Source organism: Polypterus senegalus, chromosome 1 (assembly GCF_016835505.1).
Source record: "Polypterus senegalus isolate Bchr_013 chromosome 1, ASM1683550v1, whole genome shotgun sequence".
In the NCBI taxonomy this organism is placed as follows: Eukaryota; Metazoa; Chordata; class Cladistia; order Polypteriformes; family Polypteridae; genus Polypterus; species Polypterus senegalus.
Window position 1 is genome coordinate 102,900,177 of NC_053154.1, and position 27,743 is coordinate 102,927,919.

Consider the following 27,743-nt stretch of genomic DNA (forward strand, 5'->3'; position numbering starts at 1 on the left):
TTCATTGTTTTTTTTTCCCTGGTATTATGATTATTTAATGCATTATTTCCTAATGAGCATGCAGCATGCTAGGGGGGTGATGCTGGAGTAGTTGCAGGCTTTCAGCATTCAGTATTATTTACCCGGTTGTCCAATTTGTTGTTAATAGCCATTATTAGGATATGTTCAAGGGTGCAAAATGCACAGAAAAAGTCAAGTGAATAGGAAAACAACAACAACAAAAAAAAAAAAAAGCTAAGCATTTAATACTGTAACAACAATATATAATTCTCTGTGTTTTATAATTGTACAACTCACACTTCTGTCCTTTTCAAGGGAGGGAGGGAGAGAGAGAGAAAAGACCAGCACATTAAATGCAACCAATTATTGAAAATGACACACTGTTTATGAAATTGTTTGGAACAAACACTCCAGTCACCTTAGGCCCCAGAAACTGAGCTTGAGAAACTCTGGTTCTCATACTTCCTCGTCACTTTAACCAATGTTATTTGTGAACATGCATTAACATTTTTTTTTTTATCAGCGCACTGGCATGTGTACCATAACATTTTAAGTGCACCTACCAAAAGAGTACCTGGATGGGCGCTGTCGGTCAGAATTGTATGATAACCTTTAATCATAATCTAAGGTATAGCGAGAACTGTGACCTTACCAATATGGCCGCGAGGAAACTCTTTTCACGTACAAATCTCCCGACCTTTTTCCGGTGCGTCATAGCTGCTTTGGCAAGCATCAGGAATAACCAGCTTAGGACGATGGGTGCCGGTTTTGTTCGTAAACTGATATTTGCGCTCTTCTTGTGTTCAGCATTTGTAGGACCATGTGCCGAGTCCCGCCAGCTGCGTTTTGTTTCTCTGGTAGGTAGACATGCAATCTTTATCGTTTTCACTGTTCAGTAATGCGTCCACATCAAACTGACTGCAGGTCTAGGCAGTGTCCCTTACCGAGGAGTTCGACCTATACCTGCCTACCTCAGCGTGCTTGTCAGTGGCTCATAGACTCTAAACTGCAGCCTGTACAGTTTCTTCTGTAATTAACTTTGTAGTAGAGATGAGGGTATTGAGTGGGCATCGGGGTTATTGTTCAGGAGTGGCGCCAATGTTTAACTAGATAGTTCAAGAACTGCTTAGCTATGGCATTTGCGAGATTGTATTGTCCTCGCTGATAGAAAACTTAAAATAATGATGCTGTTGATACTGAATTGGATTTCGCATGTGTGTAGTTCATTTTTGGACATTTAATGTTTTTTTTTACAGTTAAAACATCCCGACTCTTTCACAAATGCAAATCCTAAGTCCCGGAACACTTGAAATTCATGTTGACTGGTAGTCAGCACGGGTGATTGACTAGCTATTTATGCAACTATTTAGAATCAAAATTCTAGTCGTCGATCGGTTTGTTTGGGAGTTGTTAGGTGGATTACCCTTGGTGAGCATAATTAGTGAAGGTGGTGTTCATGTAAGCTTATTGTATTTGAATATTCGAAGCCACGATGCCAGTATGCTAATATTAGGTAGTATTATACTTTGGCCTTAGGATCAGGATTAGGTACTGAAACTATGTGCAGTCCTTTATTGAGCAATAGCGGCCGTCCCGTTTTTTGTATTGCCAAACCACATGACTTCTCCTTTTTCAAATGATAAAAATCTGAGGCAAAAGGTCCTGAAGAGGAGATCAGTCAGTTGTACAAAGTGAGTACTTGCAGGAAACATATTTTGTAACAAGATATGTTTAGAGAAGCCCTACTGCCTTTGCCTGTCTAGAGGTTAGCAGCTTTATGGGCAAATTTTAAGTTGCAGTTGCGTTTTATTTCTCTTATATTTTTTTGTTCCCTTGTTTGCTTTACAGCATGTCATTAAGCTGGTTAAATAGAGACCTTAAAAGCTATCCTAAAATGCACATACATTGATCTGCACTTTGCATTGCAATGGTCTGTTCAGTGTTAGCACCATATGTATAGCCCATAGCTTTAAAAAGATATGCAGGTAGCAATTGATTCTGTAAATTCAGGAAAGAATGAGCAAGACTGATGATCTAGAAAGATCTAAAAGTGGCAAGTTGGAGCGTGCCAGACATACTGGTTCATTAAATGTTTTAGAAATTTGCGATCCTGCTAAGGCTTTACACATGAGACAGACATGGCATTCAAAATCTCAAGTTCCACTTCTGTCACTGAAAGCCAAAAATGTATATATACAGTGGATTAAGGAACACAAACATTTGTCACTGCCCTATTAAGAAGAAATCATGTGATTTGATGGAACTGCTGATTCGTGCTAATGGAAAAACAAGGACTTGTCAAAATCTTCTTGTCAAAGGATTAATCCTGCCTGATAGAAACTGTGTGGGCAAGTGGTGGGGATGTGTCTGCAAATCATTACTGATTAGGTATATACTTTCATGTCACTAGCGCACCCATGTGCAAATGAGCTTTTTCATCAAGGTAATATCTCATGTTGAAAGTTGATTAAAGTAATAACATTTTTCTAGAAGAATAGGAATGAATTTTGCATATTTGTTTTCAAGTATCACATTTCTACAGTTTTCACCTCATTTTTTAAACAACTGTGCATGAGTGATAAGTTTATTTTACAGATGCACCATAAGGAAAAAAGTGAAATATTAATAGTAATACATTTTGAGAAATCATGTTGTACTAATGTGTATGTTTAATCTATGTTCTTTTATATTTGAGTGTATACATATTTCTAATAAGACCAGTATTCAAATCTTAAATGTGGCTAATTTGACAGATTTCTATTAAGACATGTATTCAAATCTTAAATGTGGCTAATTTGACAGATTTCTAATAAGACGTATTCAAATCTTAAATGTGGCTAATTTGACAGCCCTGCTTAAAGCATCATTTGTCGTGTATTAAGAGTCAAAATTGAAATCTAAAATAAGTTTGAACATTATTGTCACAACACCTGGTGCGTTCTGACACTCAGTTTGGAAAGTTCAGATCAATGAGATGCAATAAAAGGAACTTTTTAGAGTATAGAACCACCATTGGCTAATTTGTACACTATCATTCTTTTGCTGTGCTTTTCTTATCTTGTTGAGCCTATTGTCTTAGTAAATGTAGGCTATTCAGAGTGCAAATCTGGGATTAAACACTGTTGGCCTCTGTTTGTGTGTCTTTTATTCTCAATTTGGTCCACAAGAGGCTGTATGTTTTCACTGTATACAACCTCCTAATCTGAGGCTAATTCCTGTGTTTTGTTGAACCTGGTATTTATTTAGGTTTTCCTCTTCAAAAGTTTAGACTGGGGATTCTGAGTTAGGTAACAGTTTTCAATATAATCGCAAAACAGAAATGAATCCATTGGAGAGAAGGCCTGTACTGGCCCACTGCTATTTGTGTTACCTGGCTTTGTCTGAAAATTTGTTTAAGACAATGGAACTCGGTTAAAATGTTGTTGGTTAATGGAGTGTAATAGAACTGCTACTGTATGTAACCAGTTGCTTTTCTTTATACAGTATTTGTAGTTTTTTAGCCAAGGGCTAATATTATTGGCAGGCAGTACGGTGTAGTGATTAAGGCTTTGGACTAGGACTTCAAATCATGAAGTTTTGGGTTCACTTTATGCTGCTGACATTTTTGTGACAATGAGCAAGTCACTTCATCTAGTGGTGCTCTAATTGGAAAAACAAAAGAAATGTATCTCAGATATCGTAGAGCGCCTTGAATAAATTCATCAGTCAAATAATAATAAGTAATAATATTACTGTATAGACTTGCGTTTGAGTTCTCCCATGGATGAGTCGGGGATTGATTTTACTATATTATTTCCGATATTTCATAATGTAGGTTGTATAAGTCGAATGTGAAAACAGAGATTATGATATGTTAATGCCCGCCAGAGAGAGTAGCCACGGCGCACACTGCCTTTTTTTCTATGTATTGTTCCTATGTGACCACACAGTAATACCCAAACTATTCCGAAACGACGTTTGTACTAATTTGTGTTTTTTGTATCACACCCTCATACACCATTATTGTAAGAGCATGCCTTATCAACGATGGAGTGTTCGATCAGAAGAAAATATGAAGCTGGTTTTAAATTAAAAGTCATTGAAGCGGTGAAAGAAATTGGTAACTGCGCAGCTGCAACAAAATTCGATGTGTCTGAGAAACTGATGCGAGATTGGAGGAAGCAAGAAGATGTAAAAGAAAAAAAACTAAGTGTCGTATTTTTGAATGGATGTTTCAAGACCCGACTTCTACATGAATATATACGGTATTAGGTCATTAGAGTTGCTCACTGTATTGTTGAACATGCTCTATATATTATCATTTTTAAATGTTTACAACTTTCATTGGTTTCTGTTGTACAGTAATTTTACAGTATTTTCGTGTTTCATGTAAATTACAGTAATTTTCATGTTTTTTGTCAGTTGTATGTCATCCCCCTGTAAAGGCCGCAGATCCAAATGTATATGGAAAGCAGTGCGTAAAGTTGATAAACTTACCGAGGGGGAAATAAGTATTGAATGCATCAACATTGTATTTTTCAGTAAATTTATTTCTAATGAGGCTATTTACAAGAAATTCTCACCAGACGTTGCTATTAACTCAAGATATCTACACATATAAAGAACTCACAATATTAAAGGCCATAAATAAAGGCATGTGTAATAAAGTGGAACAACACCAGGAAAAAGTATTGAACACATTAATTTAATACTTAGTGGAGAAGCCTTTGTTTGTAATAAAAGCTTCAATATGCTTCCTGCATGAAGAAACCAGTCGCCTGCAGTGCTCAGGCGTGACTTTGACCCATTCTTCTGAAGTGATTGTCTTTAAATCATGATGATTCTGGGGGATTCTCTTGTGAACTTTGATTTTTAGTTCCTTCCACAAATGTTCAATTTGATTTAAGTCAGGTTGATTGACTGGGCCATTCTAACAACTTGCTTTTCTTTCTCTAAAACCAATTGAGAGATTTCTTCGCTGTATGTTTTGGATTGTTGTCCTGTTGGAAGGTCCACCCACATCTCATCCTCCTCATCCTGGTGCATGGCAGCAGGTTCATTTCAAGAAGCTCTCGGTAAATGGCCCCATTCATTGTTCCTTCAATTACATAAACCTCCAAACATCACTACTGGTATAGTGTTTCTCCCCCAAACCTAGTATGTAGTATGGCAGCCAAAAAGTTCAACTTTGGTTTCATCTGACCAGATAACATTCTCCCAGTATTTCATAGGCTTGTCCAAAAGTTGTGTAGTAAACTTTAAACAACCCTTAACATGCCTTTTCTTCAGTAATAGAGTTTTATGGGGTGAGTGTGCATGTTGCCTGTTTTCTCTGTAACATTTTTACCTGCTGCTCCTGTGCTTGGCCAGGTGATGATGGAGTGATGTTCCTCTCACTTGCAGCTAATGGTTCTAGTGGTGCTTACTGGAAGTTTCAGAAGTTTTGAATTATGTCTGTAACCAGTTCCATTGATGTGGTTTACAACATTCGGGTTGCAAAGGTCTTGGGAGAGCTCTTTACTTTTGCCCATCATGAGATGTTTCTTATGTGACATCTTGGGAGCAAAACACCTTTTTATAGACCATCAATATGTACTAACCCAGCAGACATCAATTTTCAGATAGGAGGTGGAATTACTTTCTGACTACTTGCGACTTTCAGTTGGTTCCTTACCTTTCCTTGCCCTGCCTTTTCATAATGTGTTCGATACTTTTTCCTTGTTTCATTCCACTTTATTATTCATACCTTTATTTATGGCATTTTTTTGTTCTTTATTTTGCTTTATACAATTACTTGTATTAGGAATTGTAGTTTTTGCATATCTCTTGGGGGTCATGGCGCAGGGTCAGCCATTGGAGCAAGTGTGGGTTAAGGGCCTTGCTCAGGGGCCCAGCAGAGTAGGATATCTTTTGGCAGTAACAGGGATTTGACCCGCCAACCTGCCGGATATTGGCACAGATCCTTAGCCTCAGAGCCACCACTGACTTCTTTATATTTGTGGATTTCTTGAGTTAATATCAATGTCTGGTGAGAATTTCATGTAGTTTTCAGTGTTATGACTAGTGGCTGGAGGTCTACATAGCAGGACAAATATCCAAGACGAACGCCCGTATGTATCTAAGAGTGCTGGTAATCTACAGCAAAAAACAGAGCATGCCAACCATTGAGCTTTGCAAAACTTTCTTTTTCTTGTCCAGGATACCGCCCTGTCCTCTGTCCACCCTATTGGATAGTGGTGCTACTCAAGAAGCCCATCAGTCACTTCAGCTGCATGCTTCGTTTGCATAAATCCCCCCTGTATGTTAGCATAATATTGATAAATAAAACATTTATCAATACATAAAGTGTGTGAGCTATTTTTTTTTTTTTTTTTACAATGTCACTAAATCAAATTAGTCAAAGTGTTTTTAAACGCTTTTATTTAACTTGACTGCTCTGTCTGTCTGGGTATAATCTTGCAACTGACTTTAAACCCACTTTTGGCGAAGCGAATTTCTTCCAATTTTGCATACATGTTTAGTATCGAGGAAAATACAATAATCCGTCGAAACAAATTTTGCCATAATTAATGGTTATGCGATTCCAAATAATGCACACACAACAATGATGGAGAGAGAATATAGTGAGATATAGGAACATACAAGTGAGAGACGCATCGGGTTGCCCCCACTTGCCTCTTCCAGTGAGTGAAGTGAGTAAATATGTGTGCCGACTTGTTTACTCGTGTGAAGGAGTAGCCTTGATGATCATGGTGAGGAAGTATTGCTGTAAGCTTGCCGTTCTGTCGTTGATATTTTGTTTTCACATCAACCAAGCGCTAATCCCATAAGAGCCTAAACAGAAAAATAGAGAGCAAAAATGATACATAAAAAATGTTTAAAGTATAACGATTTTAATTACTTTACTTATAAATGCACTAAAAAGCAAAAAATATTGTTTCTTTAACCACAGTTTTCATGATTATATGTGACTAAATAAAATCATGGGACGCACATAAATTAATTCATTCAATCAATTGATTAATAAAAATCACTACTTTCATTGTAAAATATATTTAAAAAAACAAAAAAACATAGTGTTGTTTTAGCATTGTGTCCCCACCATGCTAAACAAGTTTAAAAAATAGTTTGAATCGATTAAGTGCGCCCCATGATTTTATTTAGTCACATATAACCACGAAAATTGTGGTTAAAGAAATTTTTTTTTTTTTGCTTTTTAGTGCATTTATAACTAAAGTAAATAAAATCATTTTAATAAAATATATATTTTATTTAAGATTTTGGGGTGTTTTGTTTTTCTGTTGTTTTGTTGATCAGGGCTTGAAGTGGGTAGATACACTTCTGGCTTAATTCTGTTTTCCTGTGGCTGTGTAGTGGCACCTCCTGCTGTGACCTACAAGGGGGCACCCCATTTGTGCCGCCGTTGGATTTAATGTATGCATATTATTCACATCAAAGTCCTTTAGATTAAGAACTAATGAAAAATGTACAACACAACTGGCGAAGGACCAAGAGTATTGGTGGTTGTTTGTTTCCACTGCAGGCACTGGGAAGAGCACAAGTTTAAATTAACAGTGGAGTTCAGTTGTACAGTATCTAAGAATTAGCCTCAGATTTTGAGGTTAAATAGCCTTGCACTACGACCATATTACTCTTTGAAGAAAACTCTATGCTAATTGATTTTCTTTTTCACAGGAAGCTGTTCTCTTTTTAATTTCAATCATGAAAACGGATTTCTTATCACTTTTTTCCTAGTCCTTAGTGTGTAAAGGATGCCAATCAAAAGCACTAGTTTTCTGTCAGTTTAGCTTTAGGGATCACTAGTGAATGCAATCCCTTCCACAATTCTTAGGGCTCAGTCTTAGAAGGGATAGACCTTTGTTTTGGGCTTGGGTTTTACTGAGGATCACCTAGGGTACTTTCCTCATTACATGTACAAGGCACGTCCCAAAGTGAGGAGATTCTGGATACATTGGAAGCATTTAAGTTTTCACCTTCTTGGGAGTGGCCAGTAGGAGCTAGAAGCTATTTCTTGGAATAGAGAAGGCTAGTTTGACCTGTTCAACTTGTTGCAACTACCAACCTTACCCGGAGAAGTAGGTGAAATGTGAATAAGCACAGGAGTAAGGAGTTGTTAAGTATTTAATGCAGCAGAAAAATCCATCAATCCACTATCAAACTCGCTGAATCCGTTCAGCTTTTTGTGATCTAGGGCCAGATACAAGTCAGGAAACAACTCTACAAGGATTGTCAGTCTATATCAGTACAACATTTTTTTGATCTTGGAGATTTTTGTATTTTTAAATTGTCATGCATAACTATTCTATATGCCAAAGAGAAGCTTTGAAATCATATACAATATAATTTTCTAATGGTTAATTTTACAAGAAAAAGAGTTTAAACTGAATCATAGATTTTTTTCACCTACGATTCACATGACTAGTGAAGCCACAGTCATTAAGTAAACCACAGGCTGCCTTGGCAATGCCACTGTGGCGGAAGTGGGTGTACTATGTCCCTTGAGGTTTTCAATACTTGTGCACCTGGAAAGACATACTGTACATAGTGTAGATCTGGGCGCTGCTTGGCTGCTTTCAATTTTTTTTTCTTAAGCTACAGGTTCTGCTTATTCAACTGATGTGGTATGTAACTGAAAGTTCGAGAGATGTAGTTCATAGCCACATCCTTTTTCCATTAAGCTCTTTGGTATAAGCTGTCTTAACTATTTCCACATTACAATTTTCATATTGGGGCAGCACAGTGGCTCAGTGGGTAGCGCTGCTGCCTCACAGTTAGGAGACCTGGGTTCACTTCCTGGGTCCTCCCTGCGTGGAGTTTGCCTGTTCTCCCCATGTCTGCGTGGGTTTCCTCCCACAGTCCAAAGACATGCAGGTTAGGTGCATTGACAATTCTAAATTGTCCTTGGCGTGTGTGTGTGTGTGTGTGTGTGTGTGTGTGTGTGTGTGTGCCCTGCGGTGGGCCTTACGCCCTGTGTTGGCTGAGATTGGCTCCAGCAGACCCCCGTGACCCTGTAGTTAGGATATAGGGGGTTGGATAATGGATGGATGGAATACTCATATTAAAATATTTAAACTTGTGCCTCTTCTGTTGTGATAAAGATAATAGTAATCCTCGGACAACAAGATAAACTAAGAAATAAAATGACAATAAGTAAACATCACCTCATGCAAATGTTAAAATTGGTATCTGTTCTCATTGATATTTAATTTAGAAATTAGAAATATGTGATTGTGATTACAACTGTGGGAGTAACCCCGAGGAAGACAGGAATTGTTCAGTCTTTATTCAGGCACTGGTGAGTACATGGATTCATGCGTTGCAAGGCAGAAGAGCACAGATTTCTCTTTTCAGTCTGCTTATATTTCTTTCCTCCCTCCCCTTTTTCAAAAAGCATAACAGCGTTTACCAATGCATTTCATCTTGTATTACACAACACAGAAACGGATGCCCGATTTGCGCATGTGTCAGATGGGGCCCTAAAGATGGAAAGGTCATTTTTCCTATGTCAAAAAGACGCGTTCCTAAAGAGAAAGTTGCCCTAGGTCAGCTTACTGCACCCTGTCACATGACAGACACTGATATGAATAACCTGCCATTACAGAAAAACAGCTTTGTCAGCTTTTAATCCTTAGTAGTTTACATTTTCCTTGACACAATTGATGCATGCTTTCAGCCAAACGCTAGCAGATGTGCTCCTAAAGCTGTACTTTAATATTTGCCAGTAGGAGTAATACATTAGAAATATTTAATGGTTAGATTAGAGAGTATTGCCAGTGTCTTCCTGTGTGTCTCTTTGACTTTTTTGTTTTAAAGCATAATTCCAGCAAACCTTCCAAGTAACATTTCATTCACATGTACTGTAAGAGGCAGTTTCCATTGCAAAAGTCTGTCCTACAGTTACTTGTTACCAGCTTGGCACTAAAACCGATCCTCATCCTTCACCTTTAGGTTGGTAAGTCCTCATGGAATGTCAATAAGCTTTTTCTGGCTGAGCTTGAGTAGGCCATGAGTGGCCCCCAGGCACTTTCTAGAAACACTGCTACTAGACTTGGTTCCAGGAGTGCACCCAGTATCCCAGTTCCAGGTGAGGTTCTATTCAATTTAATTGAGGGCCTTATTATGGATTGATTTTTCCACTGTGTGTCCACTTCCTTTACACTGGCTCGTGTGGTTATCCCACTTGGGTGTGGTTTGCAGCTGAGACTGATGTGGTTTAGATTCGCACCTCCAAATCTGAGGTTATGGTCTTCTCCTGGAAGAGAATGTAATGATTTTTACAAGTAAAATTTGAGCACCTACCCCAAATGGAGAAGTTCAGTTATTTTGCTGTCTTAGTCATAAGTGAGGTGGATGTGATCATGACATTTAAGAAGAAGTTGAAGCAGTGGCAGCAATTTTGGAAACGTCTAATTGGAGTTTCGTGATGAAGCAGGAACTAATTATGACAACCATTCAGTCTACATCCCCAACTTTCTCTATTGCCATTAGCTCTTTACAGTAACTGGAAAAAATGAAATCACAAGAAATAAAAAAAAGATTCTTAGAAAGAATTTCTGGGGCTTGTTAATGCAGGAGGGTCTCAGAAGTAGAACCGCTATATGTATCCCACAGAAGGTGAACTAGGCACAACCCACAGAGAGAAGACCTTGGGGCAGACCTAGGACATGCTGTAGGGATTCCATCTCCTGATTGTCGTTGGATCATTTGTATATTTCCCAGGAATGTGTGGAAAAAGTTTCTGGGGATGAAGAGGCCTGTGGAGTATTTCATGAAGCATGCTTCTGAAAGTAAGACATAGCTACATACAGCTTACTTGATTAAGGTTCAGTTTACAAACAAGACTCAATAAGTTCCATAAACGCAAAGTGTTTTTTGTTAATTAAACACAGGATTTAGCAAACCCTGATTAAGCACGCGTTTGAAATATTTAAGCAGTCTCTAGACACGACAGTTAAGATGTTTGGGAATCCTAAAGAACATTATCTAGTGTCATTGATACAACTTTGAGAACTGCATTTTACCTCAAGTGGATTCACTTATCCCCAAAACAAAAGCCTCCTTGATTTCATGAAAACAGCTTTAGCTTAAGGGATACTCCGTGAACCTCCCAACACACCAGTGTCTTTTGAAGATTTTTTGTCTAACCAACACTGGACAGAAAAGCTCCAAATAAAAAGAAAAACAAATTGATGCAAATCATTTTTTCAGTGACCAGGCTCTTGATGCTGTGAGTTTACATCACAGTGAGTGGCTTCAAGTAATTGCATATAAAGTTGTTTATTTGTAAATCTTTAGTATTTGAAAATAATAAGGGGTATGTGCTGTCTTTTAATATTTTTTTGAACAATCTGAGTTCCCTCATTCATTGGATGTTCAAAGAAAGGGCACTGCATGGGTGATCCTACAGGGTTGTTGAAAACAAACATTTAGTTTTAAATCTTCAATATTAGTACCAGACCCCACACATGCATTTTTATAATGAGTCTTTCTATTTTTCTAGACGTGCAACTAAATCTGTGGAATATGTTACTCTTTGTTATTATGATATATAAGGGCGGCATGGTGGCGCAGTGGTAGCGCTGCTGCCTCGCAGTTAGGAGACCCGGATTCGCTTCCCGGGTCCGCCTTGCGTGGAGTTTGCATGTTCTCCCGTTTCTGCGTGGGTTTCCTCCCACAGTCCAAAGACATGCAGGTTAGGTGGATTGGCGATTCTAAATTGTCCTGTGTGTGTGCTTGGTGTATGGGTGTGGGTGTGTGTGTCCTGCAGTGGGGTGAAGTGAGTAAATATGTGTGCCGACTTGTTTACTCGTGTGGATGATGCCTCAAGGAAGGAGTTCCTCAAGGAATTTAATGAGTGTCCATTCTCTCCTCTCTTTGCTTCTTTCCACTTCTTACTTTGAGAAGTCGGGTGCATGTGGTTTTAAAGGAAGGTAGAACTTTCTTCTGATTGGATCAAATTCACTTCTACTTACAAACTCAGTGTTTTTTAATAGGTGGGTTCTTCTGTCCATCTTATTTGTAAGCCCTTGAATTATAGGTCTTTGTCCTTAGTTTGAGTTCATTTTGTGCCTTCTGGCTCAAGGGGTCTGCAGGGGGCTGGACTTGCACTTTTGTTATCAGATGAAGCCCAGGCAGATCCTGGTACAAGCTGGAGTTCAGTCACTTATTTTGGAATGACCATTCAGCCCAACAAAGCTCGCCAGTCCTATCCACTTGTTTCCTCCAAGAAAACATCAAGGTGAGTTTTGAAAGTCCCTAACGTCTTACTGTCTACTATACTACTTGGTAGCTTATTCCAAGTGTCTATCGTTCTTTGTGTAAAGAAAAACTTCCTAATGTTTGTGCGAAATTTACCCTTAACAAGTTTCCAACTGTGTCCCCGTGTTCTTGATGAACTCATTTTAAAATACCAGTCTCGATCCACTGTACTAATTCCCTTCATAATTTTAAACACTTCAATCATGTCACCTCTTAATCTTCTTTTGCTTAAACTGTAAAGGCTCAGCTCTTTTAATCTTTCCTCATAATTCAACCCCTGTAGACCTGGAATCAGCCTAGTCGCTCTTCTCTGGACCTTTTCTAGTGCTGCTATGTCCTTTTTGTAGCCTGGAGACCAAAACTGCACACAGTACTCAAAGATGAGGCCTCACCAGTGCATTATAAAGGTTGAGCATAACCTCCTTGGACTTGTACTCCACAGATCGTGCTATATAACCTAACATTCTGTTAGCCTTCTTAATGGCTTCTGAACACTGTTGGGAAGTTGATAGCTTGGAGTCCACTATGACTCCTAAATCCTTCTCATAAGGTGTACTCTCGATTTTCCATTATGTATTCAAACCTAACATTTTTACTTCCTATGTGTAATACTTTACATTTACTGACATTAAATTTCATCTGCCACAAATCTGCACAGTTCTCTATGCTATCCAAGTCCTTCTGTAATGATATAATGGATTCCAAATTATCTGCTAATCCACCTATCTTGGTATCATCTGCAAACTTAACCAGCTTGTTACTTATATTCCTATCTAAATCATTTATATATATTAAAAATAGCAGCGGCCCTAGCACTGACCCCTGTGGAACACCACTCTTAACATCGGCCAGTTCTGATGAGGTTCCTCACACCATCACCCTCTGCTTCCTGTGTCTGAGCCAATTCTGTACCCATCTAAAAACATCACCCTGAACTCCCACTTCTTTTAACTTGATGCATAATTGTTGCTAAATTTGCATAAAATTTAGCAAACCCAGTTTTGTAGTTTCTGGTTTATAACATACACTGGGAAATAATAGCTTGCTTAAGTTTAGGTAGGATCTGATTAAAATAAAAAGTTGGTTGGCATTAAAAACACATAAGCCACAGGGGTCCTCCAGCACTGAATTGAAGAACCTTTAACTTACCTCATTTAACAGTTTGTTTATTCAGATTCTGAATAAGTTAGATCTGTACTCATTTTGCTGACCATCAAGTTTAATAGACCTCTGATTGTCCAGTGTCATCTATAGGTGGATTCACGTATTTTGACCTCACTGGAATTGGACTCTGTGATGTGTGAAAGCTGTCTATTTGGACTGTGCTTTTAACTACTTGACATTGTGAGGTCCTGTTAAAAATGTAGTTTACTAGCATATGTCATTGCATTCTGTTACTGCTGTTATAGTTCACTGTTACAAAAATGTTAAACAGAAATTTAATAAGATCTGACTCTTTGAAGTAAGTAAAAATTGTCAAGTGCTCCAACTTTCAGATCAGTTAACTAAAGCCCTCAAAGCACCGGAATATAATGCCATGCATACATTTTCTAACTAGTTTTTGGTTAACATTTTTATATTAACTGTTGCCTATTGGCTGTGGGAATATTAATATATTTAAAATGCTTATTTCTTATTCTATGTTCTATCATGGTGTGGATGGGAGGAGAAATGGAGTAGGTTATTCTGAAGGAACACAAGAGTAATGATTATGAAGCTGGAAATTGGAGGTGTGATAATGAATGTTGTTAGTGCATATGACCCACAAGTTGGGATGAGAGAGAAGATTTTTGCAGTGAGCTGGATGATGTGATGAACAGTGTACCCAAGGGACAGAAAGTGGTGATTGGAGCAGATTTCAATGGGCATGTTGATGAAGGGAACAGAGGAGATAAGGTAGGTATGGTGTCAAGGAGAGGAATGAAGAAGATCAGAGGATAGTGAAATTTGCCAAAAGGATGGATATGGCTGTGGCGAATACGTATTTTAAGAAGAGGGAGGAACATAAGGTTATGTACAAGAGTGGAGGAAGATGCACACAAGTAGATTACATCCTATGCAGAAGAGTCAGTCTGAAGGAGATTGAAGACTGCAAAGTGGTGGCAGGGGAAAGTGTAGTTAAGCAGCATAGGATGGTGGTCTGTAGGATGATGTTGGAGGTCAGGAAGAGGAAGAGAGTGAGAGCAGAGCCAAGGTTCAAATGGTGGAATTTGAAAAAGGAAGACTACAAGGTTGAGTTTAGGGAGAAGGTGAGACAGGCACTGATGGTAGTGAAGAATTACCAGACAGTTGGGGAAACTACAGCAGAAGTAGTAAGTGTGACAGCAAGAAGAGTGCTTGGTGTGATATCTGGACAGAGGAAAGAGGAATGGGGAAGTACAGGAGAGTATACAGAGGAAGAGGATGGCAAAGAAGAAGTGGGATAGTCAGAGAGAAAGACGAGTACAAGGAGATAAGGCACATGGTGAAGAGAGTGGTGGCGAAGGCTAAAGAAAAGGCGTATGATGAGTTCTATTAAAGGTTGGACACTAAGGAGGAAGAAAAGGACCTTTACCGATTGGCTAGACAGAGGGAGAGGGACTGTGCTGGGAAAGATGTGTAGCAGGTTAGGGTGATAAAGATGGAAACATACTCACAAGCAAGGAGAGTGTGTTGAGCAGATGGAAAGAGTACTTTGTGAGGCAGATGAATGAAGAGAATGAGAGAGAGAAGAGGTTGGATGTTGTGGAGATAGTGAATCAGGAAGTGCAACGGATTAGCAAGGAGGAAGTAAGGACAGCTATGAAGAGGATGAAAAATGGAAAGGCCGTTGGTCCAAATGACATACCTATGGAAGCATGGAGGTGTTTAGGAGAGATGGCAGTGGAGTTTTTAACCAGATTGTTTAATGGAATCTTGGAAAGTGAGAGGATGCCTGAGGAGTGGAGAAGAAGCGTACTGGTGCCAATATTTAAGAATAAGGGGGATGTGCAGGACTGCAGTAACTACAGGGGAATAAACTTGATGAGCCACAGAATGAAGTTATGGAAAAGAGTAGTGGAAGCTAGGTTAAGAAGTGAGGTGATGATTAGTGAGCAGCAGTATGGTTTCATGCCAAGAAAGATGCATTGTTTGTTCTGAAGGTGTTGATGGAGAAGTATAGAGAAGGCCAGAAGGAGTTGCATTGTGTGTTTGTGGACCTGGAGAAAGCATATGACAGGGTGCCTCGAGTGGAGTTGTGGTATTGTATGAGGAAGTTGGTAGTGGCAGAGAAGTACGTAAGAGTTGTACAGGATATGTATGAGGGAAGTGTGACTGTGGCGAGGTCTGCGGTAGGAGTGACTGATGCATTCAAGGTGGGATTAGTGCTGGGCGGTATACCAGTTCATACCGAAAACCATTTTTTATTTTTGTTATGATATGGATTTTTCTTATACTGCAACACTGGTTTAAATTGCCTAAACAACGTTCGGGACGTGGCACAGCGGGAAACTGTTAAAGGTGGGACCTTTTTCACTGCTACACTGCTAAACAGGCATGCAACGGAGAGAGAGCTGTAGCAGATGATAAAGGTGAACATGATGACACACAAGAACTTTTGCTGGAAAAAGGAGTTGTGTCTGTTGTCTGGAGATACTTTGGATTTAAAAGGTTGGATGTGGACCATTATATTGAAATGTGTGAATACTGTTTCTATACTACTGAATAATACTGCAAGCCAAGTTGTACTTGTTTTATTTTTTTCAATACAGTGTAATGTACCTGGGTACTGTGTAATAGTGTGACGACATGTTGACTTTATTCTCGACATTTCTACTTTATTCTCGCTATTTGTTGAGATTAAAGTCGACATGTTGACTTTATTCTTGTAATTTGTTATTAATGTAGAACATTTGTTATCAAACTAGAACTTCATCATAAAATGAATATTTAATTTACTAGATTTTCTCAAACCCCGTCATAAGTTATGTAGCACATTAAATGCTTTATGTTGTGCCGCTACTGCTTCTTAAACTGACTTCCTCATGCACTAAGAGGAGGCGCAGGCAGCACACAGAATACATAGAATAGTTTCATGATATTCCTGTCCCTGAACATTTAGAATGCTAAGATAAATACTTGATATAATTTTCATGATGAAATGCATCAAAGCATGTATTAATCATGTGGGGGCACGGTGGCGTGGAGGTTGCACTGCTGCCCCAGGTGTTCCCTGCTTTGAATTTACATGTTTTTCTGGTGGGTTTACTCGGCGTGCTTCAGTTTCCTTTCAAAGTCATGTAGGATGTCTGGTCTTGTTATGCTATATTGACCCTACTAGTGTATGTATTGCTCGTATGTGCTGGCGCCCTGTTCAGGATTTCCCCCTCTCTTGCACACAGTGCTTGCTGTGATGGGCGCGACCCTGAATGGATGTCATAATTAAACATGTATAGCAAAGATTTTTTTTGAAAATTCTGAACACTCCGTGGTCTAAGTTTATAACTAGTTTTAATTTCATAAGGATGTTTATCGTGTGGTGATTGGTTATGTGGAGAAAGAAGAAGGAAGGATAGGATGAGATTAAAGTGGAAATGTCGAGAATACAGTCAACATGTCGACATGTTATTCTTGACAATTAGGTTTTTATTTCTGTATTTCTAATACAGTTCCGTAGGGCTATATCACAAATAGCATTATAAATGCAAGTTGCAGTTTTATTATTTATGTATATAGCTTAGCTTGAAGCAAGGTCCATATTAATGCAACTTGCCTAAATGATGGTTCAGTTGGTAAAGATGTCATCACCAAGCTGCACTTGTTTTATTTTATTTTTATTTGGTGAATATTGTGTAATGCACTTGGGCTTGAAGTCTTGAAGTAATAATAGTATTACTGGAAGTTGCACTATTATTTATTTTATTGTTATTAGTTTAAATATTATGCAGTTTAATGATGTTAAAATTGTTTAAAAAGTCACTTTAATGTGTCAGTGGACAGAGATTAACATTAACAGAAAGTGTAGTTGGTTTACAAAAAATATTCACTCTTTATTCCTTATCTAAGACATGTTCAGTGCAGTACAACTTTTGACAAGCATCTCTGGATATTAGACTAAGTCTAAATGCCTCTTTGGATGGTTGAAACAAAATTTTAGTGTAAGTTGTTTGCAAAATTTGTTCAATAAAAAGGTTCTATATTTTGACTGCATCTGTCATGCAATGTGATTCCTTCTCTTCATTAGTGCCACCTCTTTGAAAACTATCACTTTATGGGGCCGTGCAAACCTGTTTTAATACTTGTGTGCAAATTAAAATGTTTTTTTTGTACAATTCTCATGACAGTGGAATGTGTTATTCTTAGCCAGTCTATTGCAGTAATTCCATTGGAAAATGTGGTTAACATCTACTCATGCATGGGAAAAAAATACCGTTGAATACTGTGAAACGGGTATAATTTTGAAAAATACCGTGATATAGAATTTTGGTCATCCCAGCATTAGGTGGGATTACATCAGGGATCGGCTCTGAGTCCTTTCTTATTTGCAATGGTGATGGACAGGTTGACAGACGAGATTAGACAGGAGTCCCCGTGGACTATGATGTTTGCTGATGACATTGTGATCTGTAGCGATAGTAGGGAGCAGGTTGAGGAGACACTGGAGAGGTGGAGATATGCTCTGGAGAGGAGAGGAGTGAAGGTCGGTAGGAACAAGACAGAATACATGTGTGTAAATGAGAGGGAGGTCAGTGGACTGATGAGGATGCAAGGAGTAGAGATGGCGAAGGTGGATGAGTTTAAATACTTCAACAGTACAGAGTAATGGGGATTGTGGAAGAGAGGTGAAAAAGAGAGTGCAGGCAGGGTGGAATGGGTGGAGAAGAGTGTCAGGAGTAATTTGTGACAGACGGGTATCAGCAAGAGTGAAAGGGAAGGTCTACAGGACGGTAGTGAGACCAGCTATGTTATATGGGTTGGAGACGGTGGCACTGACCAGAAAGCAGGAGACAGAGCTGGAGGTGGCAGAGTTAAAGATGCTGAGATTTGTACTGGGTGTGATGAGGATGGACAGGATTAGAAATGAGTACATTAGAGGGTCAGCTCAAGTTGGATGGTTGAGGGACAAAGTCAGAGAGGCGACATTGTGTTGGTTTGGATATGTGCAGAGGAGAGATGCTGGGTATATTGGGAGAAGAATGCTAAGGATAGAGCTGCCAGGCAAGAGAAAAAGTGGAAGGCCTAAGCGAAGGTTTATGGATGTGGTGAGAGAGGACATGCAGGTGATGGGTGTGACAGAACAAGATGCAGAGGACAGAAAGATATGGAAGAAGATGATCCGCTGTGACGACCCCTAACGGGAGCAGCCGAAAAAAGAACAAAAAAAGGTTTTCATGCTTTAATATCCAAAAGTTAAATTACATAAAGTGTTGAGTAGCTCATAAGTCTGGGACAGTGGTAGACTTCCTGCTAGGATCCGTATGTGCAGTGCAGTCCAGTCCAGTCCAGTCCAGTCATAGAGCCCTTTTGAATCTGTTTATAGATGCAGCTATACTTTTACAGGTCAATGCCACTCACTAAACGGAGACAATATAATGAGTATCTGTGTTAATCACCAGAACATGCCAGGGCCCACTCATTCTTATTTGAGCACTCGCAATAAAGCAGTTGGACGTGGATTTATCTGGCATGTGCACCAATAAGTTAAAAGTCTTGACCCCAAGTCACATGCTACATCTAAAGTATCTGTTTGTTTGCAGTTGTATCGTCATGGTGATCGTTCTCCAATCAAAAGCTTTCCTACTGACCCCCATCAGGAAAGTGCTTGGCCACAAGGCTTTGGACAACTTACACAGGTAATTATTACTATTTTTTATTTATTGATTTATTTATTTTTTTGAACTTTTTCCATTGTTGCATGGCTGGTGTTTGCAAAAGCATTCAGCACCTAGTAATACTTAACTTTACTTCAAGGAGGGGATGAGACAGCACTTTGGACTTGGACAGACCCTGAGGAAGCGCTACCAGGGATTTCTGGGTGAGCAGTACCAGCGTCAGGAGGTAAGGGCTCATTTGTGTTCTTGCATTGCTTTGGGTGTATTTCATGTACATGTGTCGTGCAGCCAGATTCTGTATTTAGCTGAATTATTACTGGCCTTGCATGGCAAAAACTCGAGGTACAATTTTTACTAGTGTTCATTAGTTTGGAATTGCCCAGAAATTTAAGTAATCATGCTTAAGTGGTTAACTGGTTATTAGAGAAACCTTTGTAATTATTAGCACAGCTGAAACAGGTTTTTTCTGTTCAATAAAGCTGCTGGGTTGCCTTTCGTTGATAATGCCAAGTAAGGGAATTCCTGAAGTTTAGTTCTGGTTTTAAAAATGGCCAAAACTAAGCAGCTTTTTCAAGAAATCTGTCAGTCTGTGTTTTTAGAAAATGAAGTTTATTCCACGTGATGGACTGCAAAGAAACAGTTTATTGTCTACAAAAGTGTCCATTACTGTTGTGTGAGAAAAGGGCAAACTAGATAGAATTAGGATAGAAAAAAAAGAGGACTGACCATGTGCATAAGTACATCAGAGCCATTTTGAGTAATGGACGCCTTACAGGACCTCAGTTGGCAGCTTCCTTAAGTAGTACACACCAAATACCACTGTCATCTGCAACACTTGGGGGGTAAAAATGGTTACAATGGGCAAAAGTACACATACAGTGGGTACGGAAAGTATTCAGACCCCCTTCAATTTTTCACTCTTTGTTATATTGCAGCCATTTGCTAAAATCATTTAAATAAATTTTTTCCTCATTAATATACACACAACACCCCATATTGACAGACAAAAAAAAGAATTTTTGAAAATGTTGCAGATTTATTAAAAAAGAAAAACTAAAATATCACATGGTCCTAAGTATTCAGACCCTTTGCTCAGTATTTAGTAGAAGCACCCTTTTGAGCTAATACAGCCATGAGTCTTCTTGGGAAAGATGCAACAAGTTTTTCACACCTGGATTTGGGGATCCTCTGCCATTCCTCCTTGCAGATCCTCTCCAGTTCTGTCAGGTTGGATGGTAAACGTTGGTGGACAGCCATTTTAGGTCTCTCCGAGATGCTCAATTGGGTTTAAGTCAGGGCTCTGGCTGGGCCATTCAAGAACAGTCACAGAGTTGTTGTGAAGCCACTCCATTATTTTAGCTGTGTGCTTAGGGTCATTGTCTTGTTGGAAGGTAAACCTTCGGCCCAGTCTGAGGTCCTTAGCACTCTGGAGAAGGTTTTTGTCCAGGATATCCCTGTACTTGGCGCATTCATCTTTCCCTCGATTGCAACCAGTCGTCCTGTCCCTGCAGCTGAAAAACACCCCCACAGCATGATGCTGCCACCGCCATGCTTCACTGTGGGGACTGTATTGGACAAGTGATGAGCAGTGCCTGGTTGTCTACCGCTTAGAATTAAGGCCAAAAAGTTCTATCTTGGTCTCATCAGACCAGAGAATCTTATTTCTCACCATCTCAGAGTATTTCAGGTCTCTTTTAGCAAACTCCATGCGGGCTGTCATGTGTCTTGCACTGAGGAGAGGCTTCCAACAGGCCACTCTGCCATAAAGCCCTGACTGGTGGAGGGCTGCAGTGATGGTTGACTTTCTACAACTTTCTCCCATCTCCTGACTGCATCTCTGGAGCTCAGCCAAAGTGATCTTTGGGTTCTTCTTTACCTCTCTCACCAAGGCTCTTCTCCCCTGGCTTGGCCAGATGGCCAGCACTAGGAAGGGTTCTGGTCGTCCCAAACGTCTTCCATTTAAGGATTATGGAGGCCACTGTGCTCTTGGGAACCTTAAGTGCAGCAGAAATTTTTTTGTATCCTTGGCCAGATCTGTGCCTTGCCACAATTCTGTCTCTGAGCTCTTCAGGCTGTTCCTTTGACCTCATGATTCTCATTTGCTCTGACATGCATTGTGAGCTGTAAGGTCTTATATAGACAGGTGTGTGGCTTTCCTAATCAAGTCCAATCAGTATAATCAAACACAGCTGGACTCAAATGAAGGTGATCTCAAGGATGATCAGAAGAAATGGAAAGCACCTGAGTTAAATATATGAGTGTCACAGCAACGGGTCTGAATACTTAGGACCATGTGATATTTCAGTTGTTCTTTTTTAATAAATCTGCAACAATTTCAAAAATTCTTTTTTTTGTCTGTCAATATGGGGTGCTGTGTGTACATTAATGAGGAAAAAATTAATTTAAATGATTTTAGCAAATGGCTGCAATATAACAAAGAGTGAAAAATTGAAGGGGGTCTGAATACTTTCCGTACCCACTGTACATTGGATGGTGGATTTCTTGGTCATTCCAGTCATTTTCAGTTTTATTTGTCAGATTCAGATACAAATGTTTCTATGAAGCTTTGTCTCCAAGGCCAAAAACCTGGCGTTGTGTTTTCATTGTTGTAGATGACACTGGTATTTGGTGTTCAGACCACCAACAGTGGAAGTGAAGGTTGTTTTATGTTGATCTTGGTCAATTTATGGCCATTAGTTACAAATTTAAACTTGTCTCTTCATTGCTGTGGTATCCCAGCTGGAACATGAGACTGAGAGACCCCACAGCAGGGCACCACAATCTTGCCTGCCAACAAAACTCAGTCAAATGCCAAGCTAGGAAATTACAAAGGTGTAGCTTATGCTGAAAGTTTTAGTGGCACCAGAGAAGAGGAGAAATCAAGTTCCTTGGAGGGTTGGGGTCGGGGAGCAGACAAGCAAACCTTTAAGAACCCACACTTGTATAAAGTAAATGTCAAACCTCCAGAAGCTACTTGTCCAAGCATTTTCTGGAAGGGTTTTAAGAATCGGCAGATTGTAATACAAGAGAGTAGGCTAATCTTTAGGATCCATTTTTAAGCCTGCATCTTATAACAGATGACATTCCTGAAAGTTGCAGGTGTACCCAGGAGTGGACATAGACAAGAAAATAACCTGGAGAATGTGTATAAATGAACACATTTAAGTATATAGTTATGTTGGTACAAATGGAGAAGAATTTTTAAATACATCTTATGATGCAAAGGCTTCTGGACATCTGTGGTACATTGCGATATCTGTGCTATTACTGAAAAGTAAAATTGCAGAACTTTTCTCTTTTTGTGAAAAGCAGTTATTTGTGTGTAATTATTCTGCAGATCTTCGTTCGCAGCACGGATTATGATCGGACCCTGATGAGTGCCGAAGCCAATCTGGCAGGGCTGTTTCCACCCAATGGAAGCCAAGTGTTTAATTCCAATATCAGCTGGCAGCCCATTCCAGTACACACAGTCCAGGAATCGGAGGACAGGGTAAGTTCTTATCGGTTCACTTCCGAGTTCTGATCATTGCTGTGTGTTCTCCAAAAAAAAAGGGCTTGTGTTAAACCCAGTAGCTTCAAAGCATAATTTAGTATGTAATGAAACAGGAATAATGTGTGTCCCAAATCTATTATGGGGTCAGTTGGAGTTTCTGTGACACAGTATTGCCATATTTCTCCCTGGAGCCAAATAAAGATCTCACTCTCTCTTTCTAACTCTGTATCTCTGTCTCTCTTAACTCTGTCTGTGCTAAGTCTTTAACGTCCATTTCTGGCTCTTTGTTTAGGGCTGGAAAAGTGATAACTTATCTTTTGCAAAATTTGATTAGATATTTTGTTTTTTGTCCTGATTGTTTTAATGTGTTCAGGTAAGATGACTTTTATCAGGCTCCACGATTTGTGCATACCTTGGAAAGCTGCATGAAACCAGTGCCGGACATTGTGTAGATGTGCACATATGATAAGCAGCATACACACTTTTATAATACCAAAAAAGTACATGTTACATTAAGAAAGGTGAAGAATGTGCAAGTCACAAAGTTCCACACATGGTTCCTTGTGTAAAAAATTAGTGGGCTTTTCAAAGAAGAGGCTGATGAGTTATCAGACAATATTGGTAACCTGGCCGGCATCAGTGCCACTTGCTTGGTGTGGTGAACCTGACATTTTTGTGCATTAACTTAAGAAAGGCCATTTGTCCATTGGACACACTTCCCCATGTCACCAGTATAAATCCTTTTTTTCAGCTTCTGAGCTTTCCGTTGCCTAACTGCCCCCGATATGACCTTCTTATAAACGAGACTAAAAAAACAGAAGAGTATGTGAACCTGACCACAAGCAACAAGGTAAGAAGGTGCACAGCAGATGTTGCCTGTGCCATCTCTCATTTCATACGGGGGCTCTCTGTGCCATACTGTTTGTAAATTGCTTGTAATAAGAAGAATTCCGTTCGTACTTGGGTTCCTGTGTCTTTCTGTGTTAGACTTTTTCCCTATTATGCTGGATGATTTCCTTTAACTAACTGGATATTTGTAAAAATAAAAAACAAAAATATACCTTAAAACAAACCAATTAACTCAGCAGATTCCTGCAGACATTTACTTTTTGTCTACTGCTGGTAATTCTGGAGCATATTCAGTATTGGGGTATTTTACTCCTGCCTATCCATTAATACCTAAATGACACAGTGTTGGCATTTCTCATCATAAACCCTTGTGTTTTATGGTATGGATAAATGTGTTTGTGTTTTCTTGACTGTCTTGTATTTGTTTAGAAATTTCTGGAGATGGTGGCAAATAAAACTGGCCTGAATGATGTGTCTCTTCAGTCAGTCTGGAGTGTCCATGACACACTTTTTTGTGAGGTGAGGTTATTATTACACTCAAATCTGGTCAAGTACATTTTTACTAGAAATGTGTTATATTTTTCCGAACTAATGCAGTTTAGTTAAAACTGGTTTTATTTGATAGCCAGGCTGCATATACAGTAACTTTGGGGCTTGTCAGGTCCACTTGAAATTTGAACAATTTATTCTGAATGCAGACTAATCCTCAGTGGTTAGGCTTTGAAATATGAGCAGCACATTTTGAGTAGTTCTCGAACCCTCATGATTCAGGTTTGTGAAGGGGATGGAGCCTTCCCTGGCAGCCTTGGGTGTATGGGAGGAAGTATACGCAGCAGCTAACAGATATTTATGCCCAACTTCGTGCAAACTGCTCCTCACCTGGCTGTGGATCAGGAATGAGGTGTAAGTATGGAGAACTGTTTAGTGAGATGAAGTGGATGAAAATTTTAGGGAGGATTCAGATGTAAGAAAAATCAGCGAGGTTGGCCCATTTGGGGGTAAAGATATCCCTGTTTTTGGTATATTACAGTTATAAAGCCATCTTCTTAATGTGTGACAAGGGCTATTCAAACATTCATCGGACCTTTCATTAAATGTTTATTTTTATCCAGTATTTATATATACAACTTGCTACCTTTAAGATCTTGCTTTGTCCAGGGATATGTTTAACTGATTTTGATCCAATATCATTTTGTAGCAAGTCCATGGCATGACCATGCCAGATTGGGTCACAACAGAGGTGATGCAGAAGCTGAAAATACTTAAGGATTTCAGTTTTTCTTTTATGTTTGGGATTTACAAGAGAGAAGAAAAGGCGCGGCTGCAAGGAGGTGAGTTTCTTTACCCTTGGTAGATGAAGAGCATTTATTCTAATCTTTTAAGCAATGGAGATGACCAATGCCTGTGTTCAACGTCTTTTTCTCAGGTGTTCTCCTTGGACATATTTTAAAAAATATCAGTGAAGCTGCTAATGCATCAGCCTCTGACGCCCTAAAGTTGATCATGTACTCGGCGGTGAGTTTCAACTTCACTTTTGAGACTGACCGCTGTCAAGCTTCATTAACACTTCAGTCCTCTGTAGGACAGTGTTCTTTAACATATGTCACACCACAATAAAGTTGTATTTCTACATTTGCTTCCCAGCATGACACCACTGTAGTGGCTTTGCAGATGGCACTGGATGTTTACAATGGGAAGCAGGCTCCGTATGCTTCTTGCCATATCTTTGAACTATATAAAGAGGACAATGGGTAAGTTAAGGAACTTTTTTTTCCCCCGATGAGAGTTTTATGCACTTGACCATACACTGGCTAAGGAAAGTGCAGAGCAATTCATTTAACAAAGTTAATGGTGAATGATAGCCTTTAATACTGCACTGAACAGTCTGAAAAAGAAAGTATCATGATTGTTACCCTTTAGGCCATTGTTAAATATGTTGTTCATATTTTGAAACTTTGTGTGCAAATTCACAGTTTGCTTCACATCAATGCAAATTTGTGGCTGGGTGTCTCACTTCTGTAACTGCTAGAATGTTTTGCATGTATCGGCATATTCTGTGCTAACATTTACAAGAGTCCATATGCTGTATAAGCTTTCTGCCTGCCTGCTAGAAATATAATATACTGTATATTTTAAAATATGTTGTGCCGAAGTAGTGCTCTGTCTCGAGGATGCTCTGGTGCTGCCTGTACACAACCCTGGACAGCATTAGGCAGCTTTGAGAATGTTGTGGGAAAACATGCAACTTTAAACTGTGTTTATGTACTTGTTTTGTTAACTGCAGGCCATTTGTATTGGCTAAAAATGTATAAATGTTTATTCAGAAGTGATGGTATCTCATTTCCTGCCTTTGTATATTTGTGGTGTAAAGCTGTATGTAAGTTCTGCTCTTTCTCGCTGCATCCTGAGGGTACGCATTCAAACTGTCAGATCTGTTTGACGTCAGTACAGGCCCAGTTTTGTTGGCATAATTTGATGTGTGAATGGTTATAATAAAAACAGAAATACTCTGCAGTAGTTGTTTTTGTAGCACTATAATTTAAATGGAAATTGTGGGTATTTTGAGCTAGGCGGAGTGGTGGCTCTGAGGCTAGGGATCTGCACTGGCAATCGGAAGGTTGCCGGTTCGAATCCTGTAAATGCCAAAAGGGACTCTGCTCTGTTGGGCCTTTGAGCAAGGCCCTTAACCTGCGATTGAGTAGTGAGAAAAGCGCTATATAAATGCAAAGAATTATTATTATTATTATAATAAGATTGTTTTAACAAAAATGCAATCATTTACCATTTATGAAGTAAATTTTTTTTTTTCTTTGGTTCATCCTGAAGTTCAATTTTTGAGGCTGTCCAGTTAATCTTGTATGTGTTCTAATTGGTTGAGGAATATTTATTGTCACCCTTTGTTAATCTAAATTTGAAATGGTAGCCTTGATGACCATTTACTGTGTCTTGTTTTGGTCATGCTGCTGTGAAGGTGAAGTAACAACTTGAAACTACAGCCTTGTGCTTTCACGTTCAGTTAATCAAGATGGTATATCCCACTTTCTACTCCTTTTTATTAAGAGCAGATTTGTAGCTTATCTGTTGTGGTGACCGAGTTTTAGTTCTGATGTGAAGATCTATACAATTCTCCCAACGTTTTTAGATTGTGAAAGTCATGGTGGTAAAATACATTATTTGCGTCTGTGACTTTAAAGACACCAATTTTGCTACATTATGTACCTCTCTAGAACTTTCACTGTTTCCATGTATTACCGGAATGAGTCGGACCACGAGCCATATCCTTTGAAACTACCCAACTGTGTCCAGTTCTGCCCTCTACAAGATTTTATTCATCTGACCAAATCAGTTATTTCCATGGACCAAGAAAAGGAATGTCAGCTGTCCAGCAGTCTGCAGGACACAGGTGTGTCATAACTTTGCAGTTGTCATCTTCAAAAATATTTTAGCTGTCGAATCTCTTATGTTGTACGTAGTGGTTCACGGGTGTAACTGATTTCAGAGGTGTATTACTAACTGTAGTCATGGGCAAGAAATCAAGTGTGGAAAACCCAACACTGTTCTTTGTCTCTTTTTGATATTGCAGAAGTAATTGTGGGTCTGACAGTGTGTGGCTGCCTGCTGTTCCTCCTCATTCTGTTGCTACTGACAGTTCTCTGCCGTCAGAAATCAAACCCGAATGGGTATCGGCATGTGCTGAGCGACAGCGAAGACCATTCCTGACAATCACTTGCACTGCTTGGCAAAGCAGAACTTTCCGACAGTGAGGGAGACCTCTGACTCACTAGATGTCTTGGACATAAATGTGGTTACGGAGACCTGGAGGATTTATTTTCCACCTTCCAATCTAGAAGTGCACTTTGCCTCTTTTGACTCTTCACTCAGGTGTGAAATGTTGCACAAGTCTGAGTAACTTTAGCATCCTGCAGAAAATGGTGTGGGGATGAAGTACCTAGTATGAAATGTGTATGGCAGAAAACCAAGACAACCACCTTCCTGTGTAAATTACTTTTTTATGCAGTACATATTTGTACCAGGGTACATTTTAGAGTTTATATATAAGAAATGTAATTTCTTTTAATAAAATCATTGTTTTGCCTTTAAAGAGCTTATTCACAAAAGTGATGTTTTGCTTTTAAAAAAGCCCCTAGATAAAAGAATAAGGGTAAAGAATAATCCTGCCTAACCCAGCCTCAGTTAGTCTTTTACCAGTGACAATCTACGCACTCTCGACATACAATTTTGAATTAAATTGGGACCAATATGAATCTTAAGAAATGGCATAGGTTTGTTCTATTGTGTTAAGTAACTGGTTTAACTATTTTAAAGCCAGGACAGTCCTAGCCCCAATTCAC

At 39.2% G+C, this 27,743-nt stretch overlaps 1 protein-coding gene across 1 annotated transcript; it reads left to right on the forward strand.

Annotated features, from left to right (window-relative positions):
* The first annotated feature begins 699 nt into the window (after positions 1-699).
* acp2 (acid phosphatase 2, lysosomal) lies at positions 700-27,509 on the forward strand. The gene is made up of 11 exons (XM_039754911.1): positions 700-857; positions 18,975-19,070; positions 19,189-19,275; positions 22,387-22,539; positions 23,294-23,392; positions 23,821-23,910; positions 24,590-24,722; positions 24,818-24,906; positions 25,036-25,142; positions 26,619-26,794; positions 26,975-27,509. Exons 1-11 carry the CDS (start codon positions 756-758, stop codon positions 27,109-27,111), a joined length of 1,269 nt encoding a protein of 422 aa, XP_039610845.1. The 5' UTR covers positions 700-755; the 3' UTR covers positions 27,112-27,509.
* The last annotated feature ends 234 nt before the right edge of the window (positions 27,510-27,743 follow it).

Excerpts from the sequence above, each read along its gene's own strand:
- acp2 (XM_039754911.1), top strand. The coding sequence starts at position 756 with ATGGGTGCCGGTTTTGTTCGTAAACTGATATTTGCGCTCTTCTTGTGT. Across the intron at positions 25,143-26,618 it reads CTATATAAAGAGGACAATGG|AACTTTCACTGTTTCCATGT; the intron begins GTAAGTTAAGGA and ends GTACCTCTCTAG. Across the intron at positions 26,795-26,974 it reads CAGCAGTCTGCAGGACACAG|AAGTAATTGTGGGTCTGACA; the intron begins GTGTGTCATAAC and ends TTGATATTGCAG.